Source organism: Epinephelus moara, chromosome 6 (genome assembly GCF_006386435.1).
Source record: "Epinephelus moara isolate mb chromosome 6, YSFRI_EMoa_1.0, whole genome shotgun sequence".
Lineage (NCBI taxonomy): Eukaryota > Metazoa > Chordata > Actinopteri > Perciformes > Serranidae > Epinephelus > Epinephelus moara.
This window is the reverse complement of record NC_065511.1, coordinates 187,781-199,254: the sequence shown is the minus strand read 5'-3', so window position 1 is coordinate 199,254 and position 11,474 is coordinate 187,781. Positions and strand designations below refer to the sequence as shown.

At 42.3% G+C, this 11,474-nt stretch overlaps 1 protein-coding gene across 3 annotated transcripts in view; it reads right to left on the bottom strand.

Moving 5' to 3' along the window:
• The window catches only part of dyrk1b (dual-specificity tyrosine-(Y)-phosphorylation regulated kinase 1B), a 159,032-nt gene that overhangs the window by 72,247 nt on the left and 75,311 nt on the right, over positions 1-11,474 (bottom strand). Inside the window, exon 1 of one of the 3 annotated variants that reach the window (XM_050045779.1) lies at positions 7,608-9,708. The exons of the other annotated variants lie outside the window; for them this stretch is intronic. Within the exon in view, the coding sequence (XP_049901736.1) occupies positions 7,608-7,710 (103 nt within the window). The 5' untranslated portion in view covers positions 7,711-9,708. Of the gene's footprint in view, positions 1-7,607; positions 9,709-11,474 lie in introns of those variants that run through there. 3 annotated transcript variants of the gene reach the window in all.

The following is an 11,474-nucleotide window of genomic DNA, read 5'->3' as shown; positions in this document are numbered from 1 at the left end:
AGGAGAAGAGGATGATGAGGAAGAAATGGGAAAAGAGGATGAAGAGGGAAAATAGAAGAAGGAGAAGAAGAAGGAGAAGAGGAAGATGGGAAAGAAGAACAAAATAAGAAGGAAGGAGAAGCAAAGGGAGAAGGAAAAAAGAGAAGAAAAGGGACAAGTAGAAGAAGTGGAAGAAAAAGGTGAAGAAAAGGAAGAAGAAATGGGAGAAGAGGAAGAAGAAAAATGAGTAGAGAAAGAAGGAAAAGGGGGAGGGGAAGAAGGGAGAAGAAGAAAAAGAAGAAGGAAGGAGAAGAAAAAAGAAGAAGAACATGGAAATGAAAAAGAAGAGGAAGAAGGGGAAGAGAGGAGAAGAAGATGGAAAAGGAGAAAAAGAAGGGGAAGAGAGGAGAAGAAGAAAATGGAGAGGAAGGAGGAAAGGAAAAAGAAGAAGAACCCCGGCAGTAACAATAGGGAGGGCCAGCAGAGCTGTATGTGAGCTGTGGTAGTTTCATACCACTACAGAAGTGCCTTCACATGAAAGCACAGTGAAGGCAGAATGCAGGAAGTTTAAGGTTTGAATGAGTCTGTGAGAGCTTTCCCTAGGGATGTGAATTGATAAGAATTTATTGATACAAATCATATCACTGATTCTGCTCATTGGTCCGATTCTTTATCAATTCCTGATCATTTTTTTGTGTGTAAAAAAAAAAGGAGGCCTACAGATTTTCAGCGTCAGTGCAACTGTTATTTCTTTCTTTTTTTAAAGATTTTTTTTGGGCATTTTAGCCTTTATTTGACAGGACAGACAAGCGTGAAGGGGGGAGAGAGAGAGGGAGTGACATGCAGCAAAGGGCCACAGGCTGGAGTCAAACCCGGGCCGCTGCGGCAACAGCCTTGTACATGGGGCACCTGCTCTACCACTAAGCCACCGACGCCCCTTATTTCTTTTATTAGTCTCAGTGTAAATGAAATGAGAGAATATTTAGATGCTATTGATTCGCCTCACACAAACAAGCACACAAACCATCACCTGAAACAAAGAAGCGGCTCTGCCTCACCGTCAGGCAGCACAGAGCTATCGCATAGGTGCTACTGCACTCATTTCATTCATCGCACACATCGACTTTTGCGTAACAGAGTGGCATACTTAGTCGCATAGTAAAGCCCTGAGGCAGCACTGTTGTCACCTTTCTTCTTGAAAAGAAGCCATGCTTTGGACTATATCCTGCTCTCTGCTATGACTCTTTCTTGTTGCAAGTTTACAGCAGCATAGATGCATGGGTTTCACATCACTGTTTTGCAAGGCACAACTGTCAGAAAACCATGTCAGCATCAAAAAAGCGGATTGATAAACTCGGAGGCATTTGATCGTGATGAATCGGACCATTTGGAACCGGTTCTAGATTACCATCCTTAGCTGTCCCACGGTAAATACAGCAGAACAGCAGTTCTCTGTCACAGACTTTTTAGGTGCCTTCAGCACTTTCCATAAGTCTGCACCTCTGCAAAAAAAAGACCTACGATGCTTGCCGTTGCAATAGTGTGAATGAAGTGTCTTTTCATAAAAAAGAAAAATACACACAACATGGAGGATGTCAGCAAGATAAAATTTGTCTTCTAATTATAACCCCACATGTTGTAAACCAGAACTATGTATGTTAGTTGTTTGTGTTAATGATGGCACAATTTTGAGTTCAAATATGAACAACAAAGATTCCATTGAACTTCATACAGAGGAAGATTTTCTGTCTAGAGAATGTGATTTTACAAAGTGATGTCTCATTCATCAAACAGTGGCCCCTTTAACACTGCCTGTTCCAGGCAGGAATATTGCGCTATTATGCCACCTCGCCATTCTGTATAAAAGGTACAATTGCCAAATGGGGGGACAGAGTTGTCTTACCTCTGAGCCAAGAATGAAGATACTGACAGCACTGAAACAATGTCTGTATAAACGGCACAGCCAGCAGGATGGGATCATGAGAGGCACAGGTGTGACTTTTGGTGACATGTTGTGTGCAACCCACCGTACATTTATAAGAAGCACCTGTTAGCAGTTAGCAGCTAACTCAAAGAGTAACAGCAGCTGTGTCGGCATTCTGTCTAAAATCACACACTAAAATGAAATGACGTTTGGTTCTGTGTAAAAATGCAAAGGCGGCATAAAGAAAGGACTTCATAGCGGCCCTATCCACCTTATTCCTAGCCCCCATGATACCTGGCTTGAATTATGTGTGCGACTTCCGGCGTTAAACCAAAACTGGTCATTTCCAATGGTAACAGTTTGTTTACAGTACTCTTTTCTTCTTTCCAAGAGCAATTGGGAAATAAAACATGGAAAACACCTGTTATAGCTCAAATGGTCATAAGGACAGAGGGATGTCTTATGCTGTAAAGCCCTGTGAGGCAAATTGTGATTTGTGATATTGGGCTTTATAAATAAAATTGATTGATTGATTGATTGAAATGGGATTATGTGATCATATCTCTGCCATCTCTGACAGCCATCCTAAAGCATTAGCCCTTTTTAGATAGGAATTGTGCAAATTTGCAGGAAAGCCCAATCAGTCTTTTTTCAGCATTGGCAGTATAAAAACAAAATCGGAGTGCAGCAAATTGCCGCCTACCTTTTTTTGTTTATACAGAATGCGCCTTTTTCAGGGCAATGGGGGGGCGTGAGCAAGTAACAAAACGTGTGGCTCAGCATGTGACGTAAACAGTGACATGGGAGGGAAGCCGCGACTAGTCAGGCGGCAATTCTCTCGTAAATCGGCCCGTTCATCACCGTCCCCGTCATCTGGCGGTTAATGGCCTCTTCGTTTGCGAGGGCAAGGAGATTGCGCAATTCCTTGTCTCCTCAGTTGCTCATCTTTACAGTGTCTGTTAGGTTTGCGTTTCCCTCTTGCTACTAGCTGCTCGCTAATTCCTGCTATCAGCTGTTTCCTGTTTATCCACCGCCAGTGGCTCGCATGTGCGGCGTCATCAACAGCTCCTCCCACAAGTCTTCATAAGCCCCTCCTGTTGCGGAAGGCCACCTCGGTCTTTTTAAACTAAAAGGGTTCCGCCAACATGACTACCCTACGAGGCGGAAAATTGGGCGCCTCGGATCAACTTGCCATTCCGCCTCTGTGTGTATACGCTTGCAGCAAGCCGGCAAAATGGCCCAACATTCGCAGAAAATCTGGCAGTGTAAAAGGAGCTATTGTTTTTTTTCCCCTTTTCGACCAAGAACGCTAGCAATTTTCTAATGTAGGTTGAGTCAGACAGGGAAAGACAGGGATATCATGTACTGACATTGAGTGACAGACCTGTCAGTCTCGGTGTAATTCTCTTCTGCTAATTCTGATTTAATACTTTTTCACTATGTCTCATGAAACTCATTTCTCATTCATTAATCATTTGTCATTATTTCTCATAGACTGTTTGTTAGTCGTTACAGACACAGACAGTGCAACAGGTACCAGAGCTCCGCAAAGACAACATTAGTTAAATATTTGTTTAAAAAAATAAATCAGTATTTGCTAAACTGAAGGCAAATTACTTTCGAAAAGAACCAGCGTTGGCGGTTAGCCACCAAGAGTAGCCACTGGGACTAACCACAGACAGTGTATGGGACTAACTAGCTTACCGCTACTTCCGCTATCTCACTGGAAGTCGCGCACATAATCATTTCTACAGTAGTGCCCTCAGGAATAAGGTGGATAGCACCAGCTCCGTGTAAAAAGGGCTAGTGTTCGGGCTCTGTTCCATAAGCTGTGGCCTGCATTTTACATCATCAGCTACAACACAGTCCCTGATTGGCTGCTTATGTTGTCAACTAAGGTGCAGATCCCCAATTGGCCTGATGCAAAGACTTAAACAGAATGTTGAGCTTATGTCATTAGGGTGGTCTTACCAGGCTAATGAAATACATTCAGTTATACTATACTATCAGTTCTACATTTGTAACGTAGACATTTTTTGCATGTGATAATGATTGATTTGTCTATGAATGGATTTTTATCAGGCTGTCCAGCCAGGGTTACACTGTTACAAACTGATGTGAACAACATAATTAAAAAGTGTGACCGTTTTAATGTGATGATTTACATACAGTGCCATAAAAACATACAAATGCACACAGCCTGCAGTTTCAGGTCACATGTGTTGAACCCAAGTTCATACATAGTGACATAGGAAAGACTGTTGACTCTGATTATTTAGGCATTTCCTCCCTTTATCAGACAGTGATAGTAAAGATATAACAGGAAAAAAGGGTGAGAAAGATATAACACAGGCCTCTGGGAGGATCTGAACCTGGGGCATTGTGGCTCATGAGTAGCTCTTTTAAGCCACAGGGGATCCCTGCTTTTTTGCAATGAAATTGCAGGAGCAAGTGAAAATTGCAAAAATTGTTGCCATTTTTGTGCACAATTTATTAAAAATAAAAAGCATTTTTGCTGTGAGAACAAACTGCACTGTTCTGAGTTTATAATTTATACACTAGCATTACCACTAACCTGCTAATTTGATATATCTCACCTTGATTCTTTCAGCACATACAATAGATGTCAATGCAATAGCTTCTGTCATAGAGATTTGTCTTGTCTGTTGTCAGGGCATTTCAGACATTCTCCATGTGTGTTTTGTGGTAGAAAAGTTTTTGTCAATTGATGTCATTTGTGTTCTACCACAATGCTGTAGTGCGAAACAGTTTCTCCCAGCTTTCGAGCAGAACATCAGGGAGCAAAAGCAGAAACAAGGAAGTGAGTTTGATGATGTGTGTGGGGGGCTGCTGTGATTGGCAAATTACAATGATTAATCAAATTTGTGGAAAAGTTGTGGTAATTGGACAAAATTGCAAGGTCACCCAGAATTTACTGGGATTGGTTGAATTAGTGATTGCAACAACATCCTGAAGGGGTGGCTCAACTGCTGACAATTATTTCCATGAAGTGTTTTGCATGAAATGCCCCCAGTAAGGACACAGTGGGGTCAGAGATGTGGCATTTTGTCACAAACCAACTTTGCAGCCAAGAAACAAGCACCACAAGTTGTTGAGAATCCCTAACTTAGTCTATCTAACCAGCCTTTGATGAATGACATCAGACATGCACAGCTTGTTAGCAACCTTCTTTCATTAAACATTAATGAGCATTTTGATAACAATAGTCAAAATATCACAGATATGTTTTCCACTGAGGTAAATGAAGATAAGGTGAGGCTTTGGCTCATCTAACCTCAACCCAGACTCTGTAAGTCACTGACCATTAAGCGCATCTATAAGGAAATCTGCTATGATACAAACAACACATTTTCTCACAAACACATACAACCAAAGAATACATAAATTCACACTATGATCCGTCACCGCATTATTATAGACAATGTGTGTTCTGACAGACGAGATAAACCATAAAAAGCAGCTTGTACTTGTCATCCTTTAAAGTTAATGAAAAAAACTCTAGTGTAACAAGTAAGCCATCCAATTGTTCATTTTACTTACTGTATGAACATCCAAGTAAATAACCAAAGAAATGTGCATGAAATGCTAAAATATTGGCAACAATAACTTAAATCATAGCGTCACTATAGTTGTTCTGGACAAAGTTGATGCAGATGCACTTTTGGACCATGACCACTGGTTGGAAACCACTGGCATAGATTCATGTTGTAGTCCAACAAAGTGATATCTAATTTGTGCAGTCAAACCTTATCTGATCATGCTCAAACAATGATTGTACAGCATAGACAGCATCCTCATATACTGTACCTCAGCTCAGGGTCTCCGACTGACTGACTGGCTGACTGACTGAACACAACTGCCAAGCTGACCACGGCGGTCCTTCCTGCTGCAGGTCACACTGACAGGCATTGAGCTTTTTCAGGTTTCTGATGTTTCAGCCTGAAGCAGTGTTGATGGAGAGCTAAACTGTCACACGCGCATTACAAACTTCAACTTAATCACTCAATGGGAACACAGGCCAACACACACAGCACCGCTGCAACAAGTTATCATACACACACCACAATCGTGACATCAGGACTGGCTCTTGGCATAGGCCATATAGGCGGTCGCCTAGGGCGTCACATGCTGGCGGGGGCGCAGCTCCAAGCCCTCAAAAAAATAAAATAAAATAGAATAAATAAAATAAAATAAATACTAATAATAATTTGCAGCCAATAAAATAAAATAAATACTAATAATAATTTGCAGCCCCGACTGGTGCCCTTTCCTCATACTCTGTGTTGAAAAAAATAAAGAAAAAGTAAACAACAACAACAACACCCCTGTTGTTTCTCATTATTTGACCTGGCCCTGAACTTGTCCTGCACCGTGCTCAGTCACGTCACTGTGGGAAAGGGGGGTGGGACGAGTTACCTGTGCGCATCTCAGGTAGGTAGCAGTTGTGACTGACAGACAACAAGAGGTCATAATTTGTCAAATTATTGGGTTATCATCATGAAAAGACCTCCAAGCCCTCAAGTGCACCCAGATAATGATGTGATCGCTGCCAAGGATTGAGTTAAGCTGCTGAGCTGGTTTATTGCTGTTTTTATCTGGTTAACTACTGGCTGCATAGTGCGCCTTGCTTGAAATTCGATAACAAATAGGGACAACTGTAAAACTAATGTGTGACTATATAATTGTAGTGCAACCTCTTTTATTTTAGAAATGCATAATCACAACTAGATAATAATTTATGTTATGTTGAACACATAACTGGTGCAAGTCATGGTCTGTCTGCTGCAGCTACATGTTTTGCTTGTACTGTACAGTAAGAGGTAAATCTACTCTACAGCTGTCAAGATGCACTGAGAAAATATTTGAACAAGAAACCCAGAGAAGCTGCTGCAGAGGGACCTTCTCTGACATCTCCTCCACTCGCTGAAGAATATAAGTTTAGCCAATTATTTGTGGTCTCTGATACACTGCTATGTTGTCATTTTTATGATTATTTTTGTTGTTGTTTTTCATATTATTATTATAATGTCATTATTATTACTATTGAATGTTCCAGTTTAACCTTGTTACTAATTACAGTAAATGTAGGTCAAATAAAATAAAGTCTGTTTGTACAGTGCCTACTTTATATGAAGTAGAATGACACAACAGACTTAAAGCAGTGGTGTAACAGTATGGATGTACTGTATGTCTGAATACAGCTACAAGTCAGGCAACAAGCAGCAGCACGGCTGGATTCAGCACACCACCTCACTACCTCACGACTTCCAGTGAGACACAGTCTGAATCAGGTGAGTTCTGTAACTGTATGTTACTGCTGCAGCCATGTTTCTAATGTAAATATGGCCAAATCCAGAAGAATTTTGGTATAATTCTATCAAATATTCACAAATACTCTTATCACAATATTCACATCACTTACACATGCAACTCATCCTGGCCTGTACATCTGGAGTGTTTTTGTCCATTTGTCCATACATGGAGGCTATGAAAGTCGAATGCAATATTGCCACATATTTGACTTTTTAAAAAGGATACACATGCACATGCACACAAGTATGAATACAGAGACTACCATGACAATAGACTCATGTACACCCGTGGTTATACAGTGAAGTACGGAAGAGAGTTTTCCCTATTTTCATTGGTAGGACTGTGTGAGTGTGCATGAGTGTGTACTGACTCTTGTTCTTGCGCAGCAGGGCAGAGGTGATCCAGGGTTCTGTTTGGACCATCCTGCAAGAGGGCACGGTCTTGTCCTCCACAGATGATGACGTGATCACCATGGAAATGCTTGGCAATTGTTCAATCCAGCAGGGAAATGCCGTCAATCAAAACGCTCTGACACGTGGGTGGAGCTTGTGGAGGTTCAGTCTGTCATTAAATGTGTTTTCAATCCCAGAGTTCACTTCAACTGTTTACATCCAACTAAATCTTGAACTGGTGGGAAACCGACCAACCAATCAAAAGGCACCGTCTTCCCTGGCTTGTTTCTTTTTTTTTTTTTTTGTGACTGTGGTTTCTAAGGCAACCAACTGGTGTACAGGCAGCTTGTCTCTCTGAAGTAAAAATATATAGAATGTAATCTCTGTCTTCTGTGGAGTTACACTATAGATATAGATTTCTCATTCTACATATATATTCTGTATCTCTCTGGGTATGGGGAGTGGGGGGAATAGAATATTTGGTTAATTAGGTTAGCTTTTTGTTTCGTTGGTTCCGGCAGTTCCATGCATTCTTTCTGTGTGCTGGAGGTTTGTACTTCCCCAGATCGCTGGTGACTGATATTCTAAGTAGTCAAAAGTAGGTCTTTCTTCTATTACAGTATGTTAACGAGCAGCTACTCTGCTTAAGAGTTTGAGCTAAATGTCCAAGGGGTAAAGGCATAGACTTTACTTGCTTATGATGGGTTTACTTAATCCAGGGAAGGTTTAGCCAAAAGTACACAGCTAATACTTCTTCAGACATCTTAGTAGTAATCCAGTACAGGGTTTGTGTGTCCACTGCAGCCTTAACCAGTAGAACAGAGTACAGTTAGTATTCCCAGGTTAATAAGACTCCATGGTCAGTATAGTTCCAACAAATCTCTTATTATTCAGCAGAATAAGTTCATCCAATTGTTATTCTTCCAGACTACCTGTAAAAAATATTAAGTGGCTGCAAATCAAGTCTGTGCTAACCAGGCTCGCCCAGCATACTGCCAGGTGGGCTGAGTGGGGTAGTGTGACAGAAGGGGTGGAAGAGAAGGAGGTGGAGGGGAGTTGGGTTTCCAGCTGCCTGCTTTTACCCCATCCCTTACGCTAAAAATAGCTCCAATTACTGGGGCTTTATGGGGGGACTCGTCAGTGGACAGAGTAGGGCAGTGTAGAGTGATGTTACCACTCAGATTAATCCAGTGACACACACAGCCCTCCACTGGCAATGCCACAGAGCCTAAACAGCCAGAGATCCTCCAAGCCTGTGTGTGTGTGTCACGGTCACTCAGCTCCACTTCACCGGTCTATGGCAGAAAGCGGCTGGCCTCTTCCAGGGTGAAAAGGAGCCCTTTGAAAAAGCCAGCCAATAATGTAATCCCCACACACTACACAGGATGTTTCTGTGACAACAAGCAGTTGCACAAACACGTGTAAACAAACCAGTCCGCTGTTGATTTTACAGAGACGTTAAGTTCCAGAGAACGTCAGTGGATATCCACACTGACGGACGGTTTGCAGGAACAAAGTGACGTACCACTACAAGCGGGACACTGCACCTCAACTGCACACCTCTTTCCCTTCTGGATAAAGCTGGGGAGACAAAAGTTTAGATCCAGTATGTAGGGTTAGATGCCAAATGTCTACCCGTGTTGAAGAGACACACTGGACAAGCCGCTGACGGCCTGCATTATACTTCCAGTCCCCGACAGTGTCTTGTGTTTACCAAAACATGACTAGATCCAGGAAAAAGTCAGCATTCGCGGTAAACACACTAAAGTTAAACCACAAACAACGTCCGAACAGCAACGAACCAAAACTTGAGAGTCGTCTGAAAGTAAAGTTAAAAAAGCAAATCCAGTGAAGTTCCTGAGCTCGCTGTCAGACGCCTCTGATCGCTTCTGGAGGCGCCTCTTCTGCCGCTTGCTTTCGCTCCCTTTCGCTCCCTTTCTCACATTAAAAGTCCTCTTTATCAAATCCTTCTCAGAATTGGGGGAGAATTTTTATTCGATCAAGGTGGAAACCTTCACAAGGGCGATTGAGACTCATGTTTGTCGCCCGTTTCCCTTTCCGTGCTTCTCCGTTAGACAGAATCTGTGCTGCTCTCCCACACAGCTCCCCCACCCTGCGATAGGGACCATACCATATGCCTGTGGCGGGGGTCTGAGCTTCTCTGTCTGGCGCAGCTTCACACAGCTTTGAGAAAACCAGGACAGATATACATACAGGACGAAAACGCCACATTATGGATCATTTCACGAGGAATTTCACATTAAACATCACACAGATGCCGACTGATTATGCAGCATTATCAACAACTCAACTGAGTTAACGGGGCAGTAGCCTTCCCTCTGTCCACAGTAGTCTGTTCCGAGTAGACCTCTGCTGTCCTGGCCATTTATAGTAACAGCGGGATATATATACTGGAACTTTATATTCACGCATACATAGACAACCTTTACTTAAACCCGTTATCCAGTTTTATGGATAACGTTTGACAGGCTGCTAACTTACATACTTTTAACCACTTATTACAAGGTCAGTAAAAAGTGTTACTTTTCTACGTGTATTAGTCTGACACTTGACAGAATCACATTCAAAAATGCATTGTAAATATTTTCTAAAGGTTAACCAAAAGTAACCTTAATTGAAATTAAATACAGTTTAAGACGTGAAAAAAGGTGGTTTGCTTCCACCCAGCACATTGTGCAGTGTTATGGAGAACCGGGGTAGAGGGCGAGGAATGGAGAAAGGGACGAGGGGAGGCCTATATTGATAATTTGAACTGTGTTTCCCTCATCTGTGACAAATGTATGTCTCTATGCACAGCCTGCCCTTTAACTGCAACAATCGTTGGTCAACAAAGTTTTCAGTGGACGCAGTTTAAGATAACACCAACGTTGATTATAGCAGTTTATAAAACCTTTTATGTGACTCAGGCAAATATAACAGAGCTACACTAATAATGAGCAGACAAATATGTTTTATTATTGCCGCTATGTTGCACACAAAGGCTCATTTTGTTCATTCAGTCTTTGAAAATGTTTGAACTTCTCTGTACTCGGGTAGACGCTGTCTCTACCCTCACACAGCACGCACCCTCTATGGGCTCTGTTGCTACCCGACGCGATGGCAGCTGCAATGCAATTGGCTACATAAAGTCCCATCCTTGGTTGCAATTGGGTAGTGGCCGGGTCTGTGGGAGGGGCGGTCGGCTTAGTTTCCCTGTGCCTCTTCAAACGGCGCGAGGCAGGAATGACGCGGAAATAGTTTGAAGATGTCAGGTAGAAATGGAAAGAGGGAGGGGAGACCGAGGGGGTGGAGGCGGGGATCCAGCCGGGGAGCGGGGGAGAGAGTGAGGCACATGGTCACTGAGTGACTCTCTACAGCTGAGATGTGGGACTTCTCCACACAAACCATCCAAAGCTAAAAGTTGTTACTGTTGCTATCCGAGCATTCCGGCTAAATCAGGCACAATGCTGCCTGGGAACAGCTCAGCACACAACGGTGTCATAAACCAGCTGACGGCTCCTTAAAGGAAAATATACCCTTAAATACAACTCGCACTTCACTGAGAAATGTTTGTCACTTCCTCTTTTTCTTTTTAATGTGATTTTTATCTTTTACCTGTGCAGATTAATCAGTCACTAATTTGTAATTTAAAAAAAATGATGGTGAAAAAGTCCACAAGCTTGCTTACTGTAATTACCTACTGTACAAAGGTAAAGTCTCCCCTGATAATAGCCTACTGTACTTTTGCATATCAGGCTGAAACAGCAACACATTTCGAATAACAGTTTATGTACCATAATGCTCTAATACTGTACATAAAGCCCTATTATGTCAAGCTGCAATAA